This window comes from Verruconis gallopava (assembly GCF_000836295.1).
Source record: "Verruconis gallopava strain CBS 43764 unplaced genomic scaffold supercont1.73, whole genome shotgun sequence".
Classification (NCBI taxonomy): domain Eukaryota; kingdom Fungi; phylum Ascomycota; class Dothideomycetes; order Venturiales; family Sympoventuriaceae; genus Verruconis; species Verruconis gallopava.
Window position 1 is genome coordinate 27,527 of NW_015622209.1, and position 20,086 is coordinate 47,612.

The window sequence follows — 20,086 nt, forward strand, 5'->3', positions numbered from 1 at the left end:
CAGAAGCTACCTGAGCAGTTGTCTTGCCACCAACTGGTGACTTTAAAGTTACCACTAAGGCTCGAGTTGAGATATCATGCATAATGATGAGAAATTTAATGTTAACACTCTTCTTAACAAATAAACTATAAGGATAGAGGAGCATGAAAATTTGAGCATCTCTTGCCAAGATTGGTGGCGCTGATGGCGTTTTTAGCGTTGGCAAAAACTTCTGACAGGCACCTCCGTATATGAAAGTTATCTGGATCAAAAACCTGGTAAAGCTTCGCATTTTTGTCTTGACAGGTACCCTGTTGCTTGAAACCAACACACTTTTAGAGTCGTTTTGCATAGTAACCGCGAGGCGACCGTTGGTGCACGGTTGACGCAGGCCCAAGCCATGTCCTATACAATCCACCAGGCTGGCTGAGATTTGCTTGCAACTTCGGGATACCAGTCGATGCGCTCCAGCGCTACAGCCACCGGGTTGCCTGCTCGGAGTGCGAACCAGGTGCATTGCAACCTAATGGCGGGACGGTGCGCGGACAGCGTTGAGGCCGCAGTTCTCCCTGTTATTTACTTGGGCAGTTTTTTCTCTCTTTGTGCTTTTCTCTGCCTTCCTAGACAAATCCTCAAAGCCATTCCTTTTTAAATTCCAAGCAGACTCAACACACAACCAACTCCAGCTACCTCGCGAATTCATTAACCAGACAGCTCTGGCAAACCTCCCACCACTGCCGGTTTATTACGCATCACCGACGCCCGTTGGCCTGAGATGCTGTTGAAGCCAGACAGCAGGCCAATCTCCCAAGCGCAGTTGGCTGCGGAAGTTAAGTCGATATATACTGGGCTCACTATGATTGAGTCCAAGTGTATCCACGCGGATGGAGCGATGCGTGATGGCAAATATAGGATCAGCAATGACCACTGGAAGGTTCTCAATGCCCTTCATCGTACTTTGCTCCACGAATACCACGACTTCTTCTTGGCATCCCAACATCCCACAGCCTCGTGGGCATTACGCAGACTCGCTTCAAAGTATTCCATGCCAGCTCGTATGTGGAAACATGGCATCCATTCCTTTCTTGAACTCCTCAGGTACCAACTGCCTAATTCGCTGGAGTTCATGATGAACTTCATCTATACAGCATACCAGATGATGAGTCTTTTATACGAGACAGTGCCGGCATTCAAGAATACATGGATTGAATGCCTTGGTAACTTGGGCAGCTATCGTATGGCTATTGATAATGGAAATGTAAGAGACCATGAAAATTGGGCTAGTGTGTCGCGCTTCTGGTACACAAAGGCAGCAGACAGGTCTCCCGAGGTTGGTCGTCTGTACCATCATCTGGCGATTCTCGCTCGACCAAACGCACTGCAGCAACTGTTCCTCTACTCGCGGTCACTGATCTCTGTGCAAATTTTCACCACCGCGAGGGAGACTATCCTAACACTGTTCAACCCCATACTTGGACGGTCAGATGCAGCGTCGAGCCACATGTCCCAATTAGACACTATTTTCATTAAAGCTAGTGCCATCCTCTTCACTAAGGAGCATCTGGACGACTTTAAACGCTTTCATGACGGCTTTACCGAGCTTCTTGATCAGCATATCAGCCGCGTGACAGCTGAGTGGCGAGAGCAAGGAGTTTGGGTCATCATATCCCTCCTTGGCGCCCTCTTCGACTATGGAAATGATTCTCCGTTACGGCGCGTCTTTGAACTTGGATTTCATCTGCTTGCACAGCAACCTCGTGATAAGTCGCAAGCGGATCAGTCAGCTACTTTTGATCCACAACAGGCTCAATCTGATGGAGATACTGTCATGGAAAACCTTAATGTGCCGACGACTGTCGACTCGGAGTCTAAAATTGCTTTCAAACATGCACTCAAGTTCTATACTACTGTCGTAACCTCGGTGCTGCGACGACTGGGTGATGAGAACGTGCTCCCATTTGTGCATATTCTCCTCGTATTCTTGCTCTCTCTCATCCAAGTGAAGTCTCTCGACTCTCGAATCGAATCAGCGTATATCGTCAAGACCATACTTGCTAGAGTTCCTCTAGGAGAGCTCTGCTCATTCCTCAATACATTAGCCCGCTCTAATTCCGCAGATGCCCGGTATGAAACTGAGACATTTGTTCGATCGGAGAGGAAAGATTCGATACCGCTACCAGAAGATCATCTCATCCGGGGACAGGTGTGGGCGCAACACTACTTCCCTGCAGATTTGTTCAAGAGCGGCGAATGGGACGACGAGGAAGGAAAAATTGAGCATGCATCTACAGTGATAATGCGCGCCAACCGCGTACTGAATCTAGGTTTTAGACTGGCACAGGTAAATACTCTTAGACGGCTTATGGGCACTAATAACTAATGAGAAAGCTGCATAAATTCGGAATCCAATATGATGTCAGAACAAAGACATTTAATCTGATCAATCACCCAAACTGTGGTTAAGACAGCTGCAGTGCTTGGACACAAGAGCTCTGATTCAGATTGCCCTTGCCAGCCCATCATTCGCACTTCCGGGAATGGATCCCCTTTGATCATGGACTATTTGCAGTGCTTCCTCTGTCATAATTGTGTCGCAATAATCCGAGAGCGCAAGGTAGAAGAAAAGAAATCGTGAGCGGTTTTGGACAGAAAGACAGAAATGGCGATGGAGTAGAGATATGTGTACTCGCTCCGTAGCTTCCGAAACACCCCCCCCCCCCCCCGGGGGGCTCCAGAGCTTCCTTGATCCTAGATAGAGGTTTCTTTTCTTTTCTTCCTTGTTAAGCCGCAATGGTTGCCCGTTGTGAGCGTTTCTGTTGATGAATTTTCAACAGCGGTTTCGGCGGCGGAGATCCGCATCGCTGAAAGTCAGGGAGTGCGCTTGGTCACCCCAGGTTGAAAAAGATCTACTCCAAATCGTTTCGGAGGCTTTGGAACTTAATGGTATGCTCTGCGAGCCAGACAATGCCTCTTCAAACAGCCAACATTAGGATTAAAATAGAGCTCCTCTGTAACAGCTAGAGAAGGCTCTATAATTGATCCTACTTGCTCCATCATTTCTTTCGCCGTTACAGCCTTGTCTTTATTGTCTTGTCGATTTCTTGAATTCACGCTGTCTGGTGAGAGTACTTTGAAAGTAGGTCATCCAAGGCCCATAGCCGCATAGCTTGATTGGCCCATTCCGCCATTGTATTATCCGGATATGCGTCGCAAATAATCTTAAGGAAATCGTTCGAGGCAGTGTGTACGTGAATGCCGGTATATCATGAGACTCGTGCAGCTGGCCATTTCTTTTTCTTGTTTCCACATTAAGGGAGGAGGACCTGATTGACAGCTTCTTAGTGGGCAATCGAATTGGCGGAAACTTAACCAGCCGCACGGGTTCAAGGTGTCGACATTTCCTGGATGCAACGGGTATTTATCCCTGAGAATTGCGAATTCACCATTGACAATGTGGAGGACACATGAGTATCTGGAAGCGCTTTGAGTTCATAATCGGTCGAAATTTAGAAACGAGCATAGAGAACTGGTCTGGACTAAGTCTGGACTATGTCTGCAAGCAGCAAGGTAGGTTTAGCTACAGGTCTGCACAATCGACAAATAATGTTGTGCTTAACGTGCTAGATCTCTCGAGCCAGGGGGTTACCTTGAGTACCAGGGTTTTTACTATCCGTTCCACTGTACTGCCCAAGAAAACCATCGAACATCATCCGTTGATCTAAGCACTATCAAAGAGCATGCAAGAACTTGAAGAACCTCCAAGCCCCTTTGGACTGGCCGCGAAATCTACGAGATGCAGGACTGGTAGACATTTACGTTGAGCGCAAGAAGTGGCAGGCAGGGGTAGCATGTGCTCAAGACTCGAGAATCAGGAAATCGCAAGAGTATACTGAAGAGCACTTATTGGCAGAAGTGCTGTTATCAAGATTTGCGCTCTCGGAAGGTCTTGGATGGGCATCCGAGGACGTTGAAGAGCTGTGCATTGCAGTTGCAAAAGAGCTCGTGTCGAGGTCAGGACCAACCGTGTACCGAGAAGTTCATGTCTGCTACGGGAGAAAACCCCACACAAATTCGTCATGAGTACATCCTGCTTCCAGCTTATCTTGTCGAACTTTTGTCATTGAGGGCCATATCTGTTCTGCTGATGGTAGGTTGAGCTCCAGAAAAAGCCGGAGGAAGGACGAGGACAGGGACATCGTATAAAAGGTCGAATGTTAGTCGGGATGGATGATGCGATCGACATGTTGAATGGCTAGGAATACATCAACAAAACCTTGCAAGCATCGCATCATGATCCAAAATAGTCTTGCCTCAAACCCTGCTGTCTCCCACACTCTATCTCTCTACTTCATCATCCAGGACTTCATCAACCCTTAGCATAAACATACACAGCCGGAAGTAAGGCAATCATCCACGATGCAATCGTTGCTTGCGAATCAACACGTCTCCACTTTGCAAGTGCCTCTTCGAGTTCCACGGCAATCACTTGGTCAGATTGGATCTGTTCTTTAGACAAGATGACTTTCTCTTGTCCGTTGATTATGCCAGCAACACTTGATCCATCTTCACGGAAGTACACCATCCGGAAAGACTGATCAATGTCAGTTTGCTATATAGATAATGTGACATAGAAGGGGTTAATATACTGTTCTTCCTTTAAAGAGCTCAGGTGGACACATGCTATACTCATGGTCAAGATTCCGAATAAGCATCTTTGTCCATTGAGAGCCTTCTGTAGGAACCCAACAGTTACGCAGATATTTAGCCTTCATTTTCGAGATTGCATCCATTACGATAGATTGGATTTGTCCTTGTCGACAAAGAATTTGTTGAAACAAAAAAGCGAAGAAAGGAAAGGAAGTAAGATTTGTTGAGGTACGCAGGTATGAAGGTAGATTTCGGTGGCGACAATCATTTTAAGTGACTTATATGCGAGTTTACAGCTCACAAAGTTCGCCTCTAGGAGTATTCTGCCATGTGTAAGAGTGCTATTGATTGTCTACAAATGCAAGATTCAATAGATGGTGCATGTCAACCCAGGTCTGCATAGCGTGAGGAACAGGCCTTTGCCGATGATCCCTGGCTCTGCAGGCTTGTGGGACTTGAGCTCTCGATGTTCTTACATGCAGCACGTAAGTAAGGGGAAGATGTGCCTTGGTCAGTATAGTACGCTATGCCAAGCGGAAAGAAGTTGCGCTCTAAAGACGGGCCGTAGCTAGCTAGCTCCAGTGGCTCCAGGAAAGGGGCCCTCAGCCTTGCCTCCAGATTGATCAAACATTGCAGCCATCCTTGCAGACGTCGGCAAGGCGTAAAGAGCGGTGAGACCTCTTCACTGATCTCAGCACAGCAATGACTCACTCAATCAACGCTGTGGTTACTACGTAACCCCTAAGGGGCAGTGTCATAATTAAGTGATCTGGTGACGAGTGCCACTAGGAGCAGCCGTTGCAAGGCTGCCCAAAGATCGGACACACTTTGGCCTGATTTTGGTCTTGCATCAACCCGGGCAACGCAGGTGTACCATTTTCAGTCTGTCAATGTCCGTTCGGAAGATCACGGGAATGATTAATGATGTATAAGTGAGATCGTAAGCTTGTCTAGTTCATTCTATGTTGTCTAGACTGATAGATTGTACTTGTATGATGATTCTGCGGTCCCCTACCCCTGGCTCTCCTCTCTTATGTAAGTGTCACAGATCACGTGTACCTGACTAATCTAGCGCCTTATTTAGCCATCGCTTGAGCGAGATCACTTAAGAAGACACAACCACAATGATCTCCCACACGGCAGATAGTCAATAAAAGCACCACCTCCTATCCTCTCAATTATCTAGTTTTCGATCCATCTATCATCTTCTGTAGCTCGTTGATACGCCGCGCACAGCAGCCCTCAGCACTGCCTAGCAACGCTAGCGCCATAGTGCGACATGTACTTTGCAGATGGTGCGGACGGGGCTGAAACGCCAACGGTGAGAAGGTGAGACGCACACGCGGCCACAGCGCGCCTATGTATTTAAGATAGCTCAGGAGCAATAGTCTCAAGAGCTAGCGGATATTCTTGAATCTAACCATCTATCTCACACTTCTGCCACCAATCCCTTACAACCTGAGCCTTCACTAAGGTCGCGTAGTTAGCTACTGATTGAGCGCCTTTAGCAAGGCGATCAAGTGACTCAATTATAGAGGTTGGTGAGCTATTTTGATGATGCTGAATCCGGCTTCGGATAAGCTCTGTTTGAAGGCCTAATTCAACAGTATTTCTTGGGGTCTTTGATTGCCGTTTGATCTGCTCAATTAGTGGTGGTGTAGGTATTCTAAGATAAATATCCAGCTTTGATAATACAGCATCTGGGTTCAATAGTAGTAAGCCAGTACCCTTGAATCTAGCTCGTATATTATCTGGTCGTAGTGCCTGGATAAAAGCTAGCTTAAAGGCAGGAAGGAATTCGAGCTTTGTCACGTGATGAATGAAATCTCGCACTATCTGCTGAATCTGATTACTATATGCCTGTTTTAATGGACCAAAGCAGCCTACATCAAGTGGCTGAAGTAGATGTGATGAGTGTGGAGGCATATAAAGGGTGATAATCCTTTGCTCTTTATAAAAAAGCTTGAATTCAAGTAATTCATGACTCTCATGCCTATCAAGGATAAGTAGTCTATATGTGCCTTGTGTGCGATCCTTAGTATGCTGATTAAAATGCTTTAGCCATTCTAATCCAAGCATATTAGTAGTCCATCCATTCTCACTAACAGCAATCATCTAATCAGGTGGAAGATCCTCCTCATACCATGCTGAAAGATGGTTGGTACCAGCAAAGATGATGAATGGTGGTAATGCCCAACCTTGAGCATTTACACCTTGAATAACAGTGACCCATTCACGATCTCTAGGCTGTATAGTCTTTGGGCCATGGCGTTGTTCAGATCCAGTAACTACCTTAGCTATTGCAATCACTCCTATTTGAAATCCTGCTTCATCAAAATTGTAGATATTGCTATTGCCGATGCTGTACTTGCTGATTGTATTGCGTACAAGCTCAAACCAAGGGCTGATGATCTGCATAAAGCTCTCTTGTAATCATACTTTTGATGGAAGCATATCTTGAGTTCTGGGGTCCTTTGAACAAAGTTATGTGGCCATTTAATACCAACTTGCCCATCACCACGTGAAGGAAGTAAATGATTAGCCATTGCTGCTACCTCTCGAAGCTTAGGCTGAAATCCACATGAATCTAGATTAAGTACATGCTGTATAAGCACCTCCTCTTTATTCTTGGTAAGCTTCATTGAATTCGGTCGGCAATCATGTTGTGAACGCGTTCCAGCTACATGTTGTTGTAGGGTTGCTTTAGGCACATTGAAGACTTTCGCTGCATAATATATTGATTTAACTTGGCCTCTTTCGATAGCTGATATTGCTAATAATATTTGACCTTTATTAGATAATGGCTGCTTTTGAAATGAGCGCTGCATTGTAGATAAGATGAGACATACGCGTTGTGGTGGTGAGGACGGCCCACTCGATTGTCTGACCCTCTCGCTTATCCTTGGCGGTAAGCCATCGCTTGAGCGAGATCACTTAAAAAGTTACAACAACAATGATCTCTTACATTGCAGATAGTCAATAGAAAGACCACCTCCTATCCTCTTAATTATCTAGTTTTCCATCTATCTATCACCTTCTGTAGCTCGTTGATACGCTGCGCACAGCAGTCCTCAGCACTGCCTAGCATCGTTAGCGCTATAGTGCGACAGAAACGCTGGCTAGATAAGAGAGGATAGCCAGGGGTAGGGGACAGCAGAATCATCATACAATCCATCAGTCAAGAAAGCACACAATGAACTAAGCAAGCTTACGATCTCACTTATGCATCATTCATCATCCCCGTGATCCTCCGCACGGAAATCGACAATTGTAGTATCGCTGACTAAGAGATGAAAAGAACGAAATACCGGTATCTGAGAAGCCAAATTAACGCACATAGCTGAGTACCTTTAATCCGAGATTATCCATTCTGCTATCCTTGTGTAATTAGGGATTTTTGTGCAGGCTGGGAAATTTTCTGTCCGACCACGGTCATTGTCCGATGACGGCCGGAGAGATGTTAGTCATTCTGTGCAGCAGTTGTCAAGGACGGCAGGAACAGTCAAGCTAATCATGATTTGAAAATGAAAGCGTAGCGCTATTCTTAGTCGTCCAAGCTGGCATCCTTGGAACATTTTTTGATGAACACAGTTGATAGACAATTCTACTTTTAAGGGAACGTATACTGGCCTACAGTTTCTCAGACTCTTTGTCCTTAGGTCAGCCCTACCCTTACTGGATGATTTACGTCTGTCAACTCATAACTGCTGGAAACGGGGGAAGATCTTTGTCCAGTAGTATCAGCTGGGATTGATCATCCATCAATTTGTATTCTACTCATCATATCAGCTTGACTCAATGCTCGGCATCATTCTGTCTTCCCTGATCTACCTGGCAGTTCATCTAACTTCTTAAGGGCACGAGTGAGAAAGCTGTTGCAATAATCTGGTGGCTTGAGGGATCTTCTAAGGCCCAGAAGTCTAAAGGTTCATCTGGTTGAACCAGTTATTCACTTTAGTGCGAACCAAGATCCTTATTATATAATTCGAGACCATGAATTAGCCGGATCGTGCCTAAGGCACCATAGTAAACTCTGGCTGGCGTAGATCTATATAGAGTTGGAAGAATGTGCTTGGCCAGCATACCCATTCACACTCTCTTTTAACCATGCTCCCATGGCATGTCGTCTCAGTTTTGTTGTCTTTAACTTCTCTCTCTAAACCAGTTGCTTGCGATCCACAAGTCTATAGCGTCAATGTTGGCATCAATGGCTCTGGATTCGACCCAAACACTACCTACGCTGACCCAGGAGATATCATCTCCTTTCAACTTTACTCAAACAACACTGTTAACCGAGCAGAATACGTTAAGGCATCCATTTGTGATGAATGGTGCAATCCATGCATCCCCTGGGAACTTTTCCACCCCGGCGAAGCAGGTTTTCATTCCGGACATGTGCACACGTTTAATATCACCATCAACGATACCGCTCCTATATTTTTATACAGTGATGCACCTTCGGCATGTGCAAACAGGGCAAGAGTCGGGGTGATCAACCCAGTAAGGAAGAAACTACAAACCAACCCTAGCCTTTAGCTGACGGGAGAAGAACGCAACGTTCATACTGAAAAACCAAGTGGGTGCAGCGCAGGCAGCACCTTATCAATTATCGGCGGGTCAAATGCTTCCCACAGATGGCGGCAGACCCTCAAACTTATCAACATCCTCGTCATCTGCGTTAAATCCTACTGCCACCACCGCCAGCAGCCGCAATTCTGGCCATAATAACGACGCGGGGAAGATTGTGGGTATCTCAGTGGGCGTACTTACGGGTATTGCAATACTATTTACGAGTCTGCTATGGTACCGCAAACGTCGAAAAGAGCCGCGCCCAGAAAAGCAAATGCAGGAGCAAGCTCCAACTCTCAGTTACTCCTACTACTCTCCGACATCTGATGTAACGTCGCCTGTTGTATACTATAAAATACGGGGCGAAGTATCCGGCGAAGTATCCGGCAAAGCGCCCAGCGAGCTCCGCGGCGATGACGTTAACGAGCTGCCAGGAGACAGTCTGGCGGAACTTCCGGATCAAGGAACGACCGTGATGAGTAGAAAACAATAGTAAGGTATGATGGGTCAGGTGTACAATCATACACATATAACAGAGTCAAGAATGGAGAGTTTAGACATTTCAATCCTTCTAACCTACGAAAATTTTGAAATAGAAGCTGAAACATGACTGATTCGACTGGGCTTGGTTGTGGAGAGTTGAAATCATTGAATACCTTTTTATCACATATGCGTGTGGACTTGATTAACACCAACGGCATTCCAGAAAATTGCCTTATTCCATTAGCCTGGCTGAAGGTCTTTGGATGAGCTTTTGTGGCTTGTATATTACGCCTTCCGGCAGGTTACGGGGACTTTACAATCGGATTTGATCATGAAGTTAACAGGATTTAGGCATTAAAATGTCTGTGGATTGGCCGCTGTTTATTTCAATCAAAACCTGAGGTCTTACTATGGGTACTGCGAGGCAAACTTCATCAATGAGCTTGACAGAACTTCCGCTAGAGCCTCAGTACCTTGTTCTCACCCGATACCCATCCAGATCTTGGAAAAAGAAACCCAAAGCACTTTCAACATTTGCCCTCAAGCGGCTCAATCCGTTCGTCGACTTCGTATTCGAGGCTATTTCACACAGAAAGCCTGCTTGGCTATCATTGCAATCTCCAAAACGCGCACAAAGGCAATCCTCATCAGTCTAACTTGGTACATCATTCAATATTCAAATAAATGGGAATTGGAATCGTCTCTCGGTTCAATACGTGCCCACCTTATGGAACTCTTTACCGAAATTGCCGGTTAGCAGGACGCGGGACTTATACCTCGTCCACCGTACAGCTGAGGCAAATTAGATTTCAGCATGCTTCGAGCACTCAAAATCCGAAGTAGCGCTGCCATTGCTCCTCTCCACGACTGAGACCTGAGCATGATAGCTAAGTCGGCGAGGCTAGAGAAATTATACGTTGTTGGGCTACCTAAAATATCCATAAACGGTGGCGACTTCTCGTCAGCGTCGAAAGCGGCACATACAAAAGGTATATCAGCCGTCGTTCGCGCTTCCGCAAAAGTACTCGGTGCTTTGGATGTTGGTCTTGTACCATAAGCGTCAGCACAGCGTGCTCGGTCTGAAAATGATGATATAATTACGAATTTGCAATAATTTACAACATTTTATTAAACTTGAGGCGTTATCAATATGTACTTACATTGTTTGCGATCGTTTTCTTTCTTTACAGAGTGGAAAAGGGGAGTTAGACGGCGCGTCTGCACGCGGAAAGAGTGCGGTCATCACAATGATACTGAAGAGACGCATGCTGGTATCTTTCTTGGAAGATTATAGTGATCTTGTATACAGTAAGTCATGCATTATTTGATGCCAAGTTTGTTGGCTTAAGTTTGCTTATCTGCATTTGAACTAAATTAAGAATGGATTGATTCATAACATCTTTCCGTGTCAAGCGAGCGTGAAACAGATCGCAATATTGGATTAGCGCCTAGTTCTGTCCCTTCTTTCGAGAGTCCAGTCGCCACAAAAATCATCTTAACAGTGAGTTCAGGAAGTGTGATAGCTGTGTATTGTACCAAACACTTTCGCAATGTCAGTCGCCCAGCTCGCTGACAGCTAGGTTATGCAGCTGGTTTCAAAGGGATTATTTCAACGATAGGGACAGTTATAGCATCAATTGACGACTCGGACAGTGAAAATACGCCTCTATTCTATAAGAAAAATAAAGGAATCACTTAACGGAGCTGAGACAGAGAGGACTGAAGAGCGTCAATTGCCAAGGTTATAAAACCAAATTTAGTGCAATATACAGTTATCAAATAGCCAAATTATGCAGATATTACCGGAAAAAGTTATGAGAGCCCAATGTAAGAACTTTAATCATATGCTGTTTCCTATATTGAGGTCAGCATGTGGATCGCACAAGGTTTATTATTAGTAGTATGACTAAAATAAAGCGCAACATGCAATGCAATCGACTATTAATACTTAGAGGATAGCCATATTCTATTTATATGGCTAGGAACTGGGTTGTTTTCGATGACGAAGCTTCAGTATTAATAGTGACAGATTTTACATCGATTGTATAATTGGTTTATAACTCATACTGATTTACGCCATTATCAACTATTGTCGCATATAAGTGCTTATAGACATAATACCATAGCAATGGATAAGGATCGAAAGTTAATTAAAAACTTAGTAAAGGCAATCGAACAAGTCGAGCCTCTCTACGCGGATGGTGCGCGTAGTAAAGAATCTGCGAACTCATTAAAATTGAAAACTCTATTACCAGAATGTAAGGTCTGTCTAAACGCAGATATTGCGTTTCGAAAGGCCGAAGAGATTTATGACGACGATGGGACTGGAAGCAACGCAAGCGAGGGCAGTGATGCTTGTGACTCCAGTAGTTCCACCGAATCCGATTTTTCTAGTAACGCTAGCACGACCAGCGGGTCTAGCTACACCAGTTACTCTGGTTCCTCCGGTTTACTCAGTGTGAGTGATGAGGATGACGAAGAAGAATATGATGATGATGATAATGACGATGATGATGATGATGATAATGATGATGGGAAAGAGAGTAGAAAAGCCAGTGAAGTAAGGGAAGGAGACGAAGAGGATGACGATGAAGATGACAATGACGATGACGAAGAGAACAATGAAGATAAAGAAGTAAAACAAGGCCATGGTAGAGAGCAGCGCCTAGCTGGGGCAGATGAAGAGAAAGACAAAAGCGAAAGCGCTGAGGTAACCAAGACCGAGGGAAACATCCACCAGACTCAAAGCACGATTGATAATTTGACACTTACTAATGATTCAGAAAGGTCTTAAGGCGAGACTTGTAAATTATTGCGACTAACTTAGGGAATAATACAATGGCGCTACTGGAAACGTATTATTGACATGTTTTTTTCTTTGGCAACTTATGCTCTAACACAACGAGCCACCCAGTGTGGCGAGCCACATCCCCAGGTACTTCATCTCGGAAGCAGTCGCAAAGTCGGATTTGCATTTCTACCGTCTTTTCCTCTATCAAATCATTTAGGTTGGCAACATTGGACCATCGCCCGCCTCCAAATTTAAATTTTACACTTAACATCTTTCTGACCGTCACCGGACACCGAACGTGATCGGACACGAATTTTCCTATCCCATATAATAAACTCCACACAAGGATGGCAGTATAGATAATCTCGGATCATAGATGTTAAACTATACGCTTCAACTCAGCTTCTCAAATTTTCCATTTTTCTCACTTTGTGGTCTGCGACTCTGTAGTACGCCATATTCTGCCAGCACGCCACTGATTCGGACAATCTCAAGCATGGCAGCTATATAAAGGATTATTACTAAACTAGATTTTAATATAGGTATATATTTATAGAACTTAATCCAAGCATGGAAAACAGTTATAAATATTATTGCTCTGGTGCATAGCGACTTACTACTTTATTTTACACACACAAAATGAGTTTAACTTTAAGGACCGGCGTACTGCTACTAAGTAGATCGGCTGAGTAATCAATGACCAAGCCAGACCTGTAGCTGACAGGGTAGTCTTAGGTCTTGCGCCAGGCATCAGGGCAATCAGGCAGCCAGACTCTTTATCACGTACAAGCAGTTTTCGTGCCCAAAACAAACAAGAAAAGTGCGGTTTGGCCCAGATTATCACAACACACTGCAGCAAGGCATGATTATTAGTGATAACTAGCGAAGCTTTACATTTATATCTAGATCTATGTTATTCTCATTATATCAACTATCAAAAGCTAATAACACGTGTAGAATAAAGCTATGAAGCTCACAAAAGCATACATTTAACACCCTATCATACTCCTAAATATTCCACTACTCTGCGACTTTATGTCATTCATACAACTGGAGCAACCTATATCTCGCTGAGAAAGGTCACTAGAATCATCAACTCTAGCGCTATGCTCTTCTAAGCAGCTTTAGCAGGTGAATCAGGCTGTTAGGAACACTTTCCTAATACCGACTAGCTTCACTAATGTAAGCCAATTCGGAAGGGGTTGGCTTCCTAGAGCAAAAGGGAATAATATGGAACTAGGACTTATTCAGAAAGGAGGAGGAATAAGTTAGTCCCAGTTTTATGACTTAGAGTAGTATGAGCTTCAAGTATGAGAGAATGTTCAAACTAACTACTAGATATACTAGACAGTTAAACTACAATCTGTGCAATGGGGGAGAGAGACCACTTTTTGATAGACATAGGAAGATACTGCTCATGACGCTAATTCGTTTAGCTATTGAAGCCATCGGACTTATGGAACATGCCCTCAGGGCAGAGGGTGAACAGAGAGGCGTAACAGATAATGCGGAGTATTGAGGGGATTGAGGTACGCAGGATGCAACACAGAGGCCTCAAGCCTCCAGGAGCCAAATACTAGAGCAAGTAATAGTAGATTAGCCAGCATGATACAGGCGGCGACAACCGGCTGTAGATAGTGGTGATGGAAAACAGATGAGGAGCGTAAGGGTTGGCTGGTCTTGTTTCCACAACAAGGTGAAGTGGGGCGTGTTGGGCCTAGCCCGATGCGTGTCGGCCGATTACCAAGCGTCACGTGGTCCAAATCCACTGTCGCACTGTGGCACTAGCGATGCTAGGCAGTGCTGAGGACTGCTGTGCGCGGCGTATTAACGAGCTACAGAAGATGATAGATGGATGGAAAACTAGATAATTGAGAGGATAGGAGGTGGTCCTTTTATTGACTATCTGCAATGTGAGAGATCATTGTGGGTTGTGGTTTTTGGTTGTGGTTGTATCTTCTTAAGTGATCTCGCTCAAGCGATGGCTAAATAAGGCGCTAGATTAGTCAGGTGAACGTGACCTGTGACATCCACCAACTTCTCAACAAGTGCTGGTAGACTGAGGCCACAGAAAAAAAAAAAAGACCACAACAGCGAGAACGTGAACTCTTGGTATCTAGTAGTGCTAACTGAGCATACACACTCCTCTACCTAGTAGTTAGACGAATTGACAGGCCTGACGCGGCGCCCAACGCGTGAAAAAAAGGTATGTCGATTCCCTGGCCCAGGGGGGAGTCCTGGTCAAACAGACTGCCAGAGCACGCTACCCAACTAGCGAAGCACCTTCAAGCGGCAGCACAATTCGTACACAGCACGTCCAGCCGCACTGTTGAACTAGACTTGGTAAAATCGATAATCTTCACAGCCCTTAACTTTGTGATGAAGGTATAACAGGCCCCGGATCTCGTCCATATCCATAATGCAGTCTATACTATCTAAATACAGCTCTAAATAGGGACAGAAGACTTAGCGAGAGAACTAGCGGTGATAAAAGAGGAAATACGCGGCCTTACTACAGAAGCCCAAAAGACAGCAATCATCAGCGAAGAGGCAAAAGCAGCGGTCCTCGAGGCAGCGGCGATTAGCAGGACCACGGCGGAAATCGCGAAGGACATTAAGAACAAAGGAATATGACCCCAGGAAGGGACACCTATGAACTACGCTGCGGCGGCAGCCAGAGGCGCTCACAGTGTATAGACGCATAAGTAAAGGATGCCTCCCACCGCGCCGACCCAGCAGGAGATCATAGTGAATATTAGGGACAGCCACATGATCGAACGACTACGAGCAATGAACCTGCGGACTCTTAAAACGCATGTCAACTATGCGATTACCTAAAGCGAGAATGAACACATTATAGGTATCACTATAATGTCAGCCAACCAATTGAAGAGCGGAGACCTCAGTATCCAAACAACAACAGGCAAGGAGATCTAACTCCTGTGGCAATTCACAGACGACTGGGTAGCACGAGTTGGCAGCGGGTCCTCAGTCAGGAACCCGACCTATAGCATCTTAGTATACAGTATATGGGTTATTACAGTCAACATGGACAAGCAGGAGGACATAAGAAATGCCATCCTACAAGATAATAAACCGTTTATCCTAAATACAGAGATCAAATATATCGGATGGCTTACCCGGCGGGCACCAAGCAAAGCAATATCGTCAATTATTATAGAGTTCATAAGGCTAGAGGATGCTAATAAGATTATCGATGAAGGCCTAGTATGGCAAGGAGAGATGTGCCAGAGCGAGCGCTATGAACAGCAGTGCCGCCTGAAGCAGTGTTTCAAGTGTTAGGCATATGGCCACATAGGAACCCAATGCAAAGCAGTAAAGACATGTGGCTACTGCGCGCTAGAACATGACTCAAGGGACTGCCCATCAAAAGGAGACCGGAACGCCTCCAGGAAATGTGCAGCATGCCGCGGTACACACGAGGCATAGAACCGCCTGTGCCCAACCAGGAAAAACGAGCTGGCTAAGGTAAGGGTAGCCTACACCAATAGGCCGCGATACCATGCGGTTGCGCCAACAACAGGAAGTGACTCACCAGCTACTGCCGCGGGCCCCACACTGCGGAGAACAAGGTCAACATAGGACACAAAAATGACCCAAGCCTCCGCGAGAGGCCAGAAGAGGGCAGCGCCGGAGGGGAAAGAAAACGAGGAGTCGAATCAGCGACCTCAGAGGCCACTAAAGCCTAGCAGGAAAGCGCTGGAAATGATAGACTTAAACATTATAATACGCCATAGCACCTAAAACATGGACCTCGATAGCGACAGTGACCAACAATAAAACAAAACTAACTGAAGATACTGCAGTACAATATCTGTAAATCAAAGAACCAGGTCATAGCAACGCTACTCCGAGACCCAAGCATAGCGACCTATGATATAATAGCTATCCAAGAACCCTAGCACAATCTATTTGAGGACACGATACACCACCCAGCAAAGAACACCTTCCACCTGTGCTATCCAGCAGACAGCACTAAGGAATACCCGGCGCGGGTATGCTTCTTCATCAACAAGCGCCTAGACCATGCCCGCTGGCAAATCGAACAATGCATACAAGACCTATGCACACTACAGATCCTTATAGGTGAAGAGGCGGCAGAAAACGAACTGATATTGCGTAATATATACAACCCAGGCTAAGGCGAAGACCAGGCAGCCACCCTCCCAGTATTACAAGCCCAGCTAGAGAAACACGCTACAAAAGAGCAGATAGCGCTCAGTAACTTCAACCTACACCACTAAATATAGGGAGGCCCAGGAGTTATAAGAGAAGAGCTAGAGTTAAAGGAACTCATCGAGATTATGGATGACCTCAATATGATAAATATGCTGGAACCAGGCACAATCACATTTAATAATGGCCTTAGCCAGACGACCATAGACCTCTGTTAGATGACGCTAGGTCTGGTCAACCGGATAGTCCGCTGTAGGATAGATAAGGATATTAACCACAACTCTGACCACCTACCAATCAGCACCACGCTAGATATAAGGATCTGGATGATAGAACCCAAACCCAAACACCAGTAGAAACACCTGGATGAGGAAAAGTTCTGCGAGGCTTTAAAGGAGGTCCTCACACCCAAGCGCAGGCCAGACACAAAGAAAGCGCTAGATGAGTATATCCAGTATATTGTCACCGCAATCCACACAGTAACAGAAAGGATCCTACCTCTAAGGAGACCTAGCCCTAAGATAAAGGAGGGGTGGGACGACACATGCTGAGAAACACTTGCAGAAATGAAGCGCCTCTGCAGAAGGTACTCCCAGCGGCCGACAGCTGAAGCGTGGAAGGACTATCAAGAAGGTAGGAAACTCAAGGGCAAGACCATCGCAAGAGCACTCCAAAAAGCATACAGAGACCAGGTGACAAAAGCAGCGAGCTCGGCCGAGTCACTATGGAAGGTCGCAAAATAGGCACGCAACAGGGGTAACCAAGCCCTAAGCATCATACCCACAATACAGAGGCCCAATACCCTAGGGGACACCCCAGCAACAGAACCACAAGGAAAGGCAGATATATTTAAAGAGACCTTCTTCCCGCCCCCGCCGGAGGCGGATCTGAGCGACATAGAAGGGGCATCCTATTCAGGGCAGGTACAGATGCCAAAGGTTACCAGAAAGGAAGTATTGGAGGCAATCCATGCAGCAGCCCTGCTAAAGGCCCCAGGGCCAGATAGGATATCTAACAGGGCACTACAGGCAGCCGCAGGAATGCTGGTACCATTCCTCACAACCACCATCAACCAAAGCCTAAAATTAGGCTACTGTCCGGTCCACTTCTGTGAGTCAACCACAGTGGTTTTGCAAAAGCCTAGAAAGGACAACTATACAACCCCTAAAGCGTACCGCCCGATCGCACTATTAAACACGATTAAGAAGATTATAGACGCAGTTATCACCCGGCGACTTAGCTTTCTGGTAGAGGAATACCAGGTGCTCCCCAGCTGACACATTAGGGGCCGAAAACTGCGGTCTATAGAACACGCGATATATGCTATAATCGAACATATTTATAAAGCATAGAACAAAGGCGAAGTGAGAGTAGCTAGCCTTCTCCTTCTGGACATGATGGGGGCATTTAACAAAATCTCTGCCAAGCATCTCCTACACAACCTCTGGAAGCGAAAGGTAGATAAAATGATAGTACGCTGGGTAGCAAGCTTCTTAAACAGCAGGCACACCAGAATCGTGCTCGATAGATATGAATCTAAGGAGTACCAGATCAAAACAGGTATCCCGCAGGGCTCACCCCTTTCACCCATCTTGTATATCTTCTATAATGCAGATCTTATAGAGGAGTGCAGGATAGAGGATGTAACGACAGTAGGGTATATTGACGATGCTACAACCCTGGCATGCGGTGATTCTATAGACAAGATATACAGGAAGATTGAACGAGTACTCGAAAAGGCCCACCACTAGGCACAAACCCATAGCGCGAAATTCGCACCAGAAAAGTTCCAGCTAGTGCACTTCACAAGAGCACGGAGCCGCATCAACCTTAAAAGTCCACTAGTAACCTAGGGGGTCACTATCCCGGCTAAGAGTATATGCAAGTACCTCAGGGTTATCATGGACTGAAAGCTTAAATGGAAGGAACATATTGTAGAAATATGCCAGAAAGTCATAAAAACAATCGCCGCACTAAATTCTATCAGAGGCTCTACCTAGGGTGTAGGCCTATAAGACATGCGGAAAATCTATAGAGGCACGGTCGTGCCACAGATGATGTACGCATGCTCCGCCTGGTCAAACCCAGGAGGTGCAGAAGGTTCATACACGGCCGCCACGCTTAAAACACTCAAGACCCTCCAGGCTCAAGGCGCGAGAGCTATATGCAGGGCGTATAGGGCAACCTCACAGGAGGCCCTGGATATTGAAGCGCACCTGCTCCCTATTAAGCATCAGATATAGAAGCACAACGCGGACACACTAGGCCGGATCCTTACAGTTAACAGCATGCTGGAGCTATCGAACGCCGGTAATAGGGACAACCCCCCCTCCCAATATAGAACACCACAGATCAGCCCCCTACGCTGGATCGCCCGCCAACTGTAAGAGCAGGGAGCCGTCAATCTTGAAAAGCATGAAAAGATAACGCCATTCATAGCGCCACCATGGCAGCAAGGACCTGTGGTACAGATTTCAACAAATAATAACAAAGCGCGGGCGACCCATGATAGGATCATAGCAGAGGAGGGTCAAGCCTATATCTATACAGATGGGAGCCATATTAAGGGCCATACTGGAGCAGCGGCAATATGGCCAATGGAGGGTGAATCAAAAGGGGCCTACATAGGGCCTGAGACCACGTCGACTGTCTATGCCGCAGAACTACAGGGCATCAACCTTGCCCTTGGGATGGTAAAAGACGTGGGTGTAAGGCTAGCCCGTTACAAGCAGGTGCACATATTCATAGACAACCAGGCCGCGATACGCGCCACAATACAACCTAAAGGCCGCTCTAGAGCATATATTACTAAGCAGATTATGCAGCAGCTCAAGCAACTACATAAAGATGGCCATACTATTACCATCCACTGGATCCCGGCTCACAAAGGGATAGATAGTAATAAAGAGGCAGACGTGGCCGCGAAGACCGCCGCAGGGTAGGCAGAAAAAGGCACGGAGACCTGTAGGGCTCCAACGCCTCCCCGCCTACACCCGCTGAGAACCACGCTAAGGACATAGGTTAATAAGACCACCCGCACCCATTGGAATAGGAGCTGGCAACAGGAGACAAAAGGCAGAGCTACATACCGCCACACACCGCTACCAGATAAGAAGGTACTACAGCTATATAAAGACCTAACTAAGGCCGAGAGCGCCTCCCTCGTACAAATGAGAACTGAGAAAATAGGTCTCCAAGACTTCCTCTTCTTCCAACGCGTACCAGGATTCGAGGACCCAGGATGCCCCTATGGAGGAGGCCGCCAAACAGTCGGCCACGCGCTCCTGCGATGCCAACTGCTCCAGGACGAACAACAGATCGAATTTGGGAATCTACCAGGCAGAGAGGACCTATGGAAGATCCTCTCAATGCGCAAGCTAGCCACAAAAGCAATCGCACTTATAGAACAGGTGAGGGCCC

The 20,086-nt window shown here is 46.1% G+C and overlaps 4 protein-coding genes across 4 annotated transcripts; 3 read left to right on the plus strand and 1 right to left on the minus strand.

The window, feature by feature from the left end:
- Positions 1 to 337: 337 nt before the first annotated feature.
- On the plus strand, positions 338 to 2,654 carry PV09_09496 (uncharacterized protein). The gene is made up of 2 exons (XM_016363561.1): positions 338 to 2,320; positions 2,368 to 2,654. Exons 1-2 carry the CDS (start codon positions 755 to 757, stop codon positions 2,440 to 2,442), a joined length of 1,641 nt encoding a protein of 546 aa, XP_016208614.1. The 5' UTR covers positions 338 to 754; the 3' UTR covers positions 2,443 to 2,654.
- Positions 2,655 to 4,166: 1,512 nt separating this feature from the next.
- On the minus strand, positions 4,167 to 4,874 carry PV09_09497 (uncharacterized protein). The gene is made up of 2 exons (XM_016363562.1): positions 4,626 to 4,874; positions 4,167 to 4,570 (listed from the first exon to the last, which is right to left on the minus strand). The coding sequence occupies exons 1-2, from the start codon at positions 4,767 to 4,769 to the stop codon at positions 4,346 to 4,348; spliced, it is 369 nt and encodes a 122-aa protein (XP_016208615.1). The 5' UTR covers positions 4,770 to 4,874; the 3' UTR covers positions 4,167 to 4,345.
- A 3,820-nt stretch (positions 4,875 to 8,694) lies between these two features.
- Positions 8,695 to 10,795, plus strand: PV09_09498 (uncharacterized protein). Its single transcript, XM_016363563.1, has 2 exons — positions 8,695 to 9,126; positions 9,176 to 10,795. Exons 1-2 carry the CDS (start codon positions 8,734 to 8,736, stop codon positions 9,686 to 9,688), a joined length of 906 nt encoding a protein of 301 aa, XP_016208616.1. The 5' UTR covers positions 8,695 to 8,733; the 3' UTR covers positions 9,689 to 10,795.
- A 1,011-nt stretch (positions 10,796 to 11,806) lies between these two features.
- PV09_09499 (uncharacterized protein) lies at positions 11,807 to 12,472 on the plus strand (the record flags this gene model as incomplete). The annotated part of the gene is made up of 1 exon (XM_016363564.1): positions 11,807 to 12,472. One exon carries the CDS (start codon positions 11,807 to 11,809, stop codon positions 12,470 to 12,472), a length of 666 nt encoding a protein of 221 aa, XP_016208617.1.
- Positions 12,473 to 20,086: the final 7,614 nt, after the last annotated feature.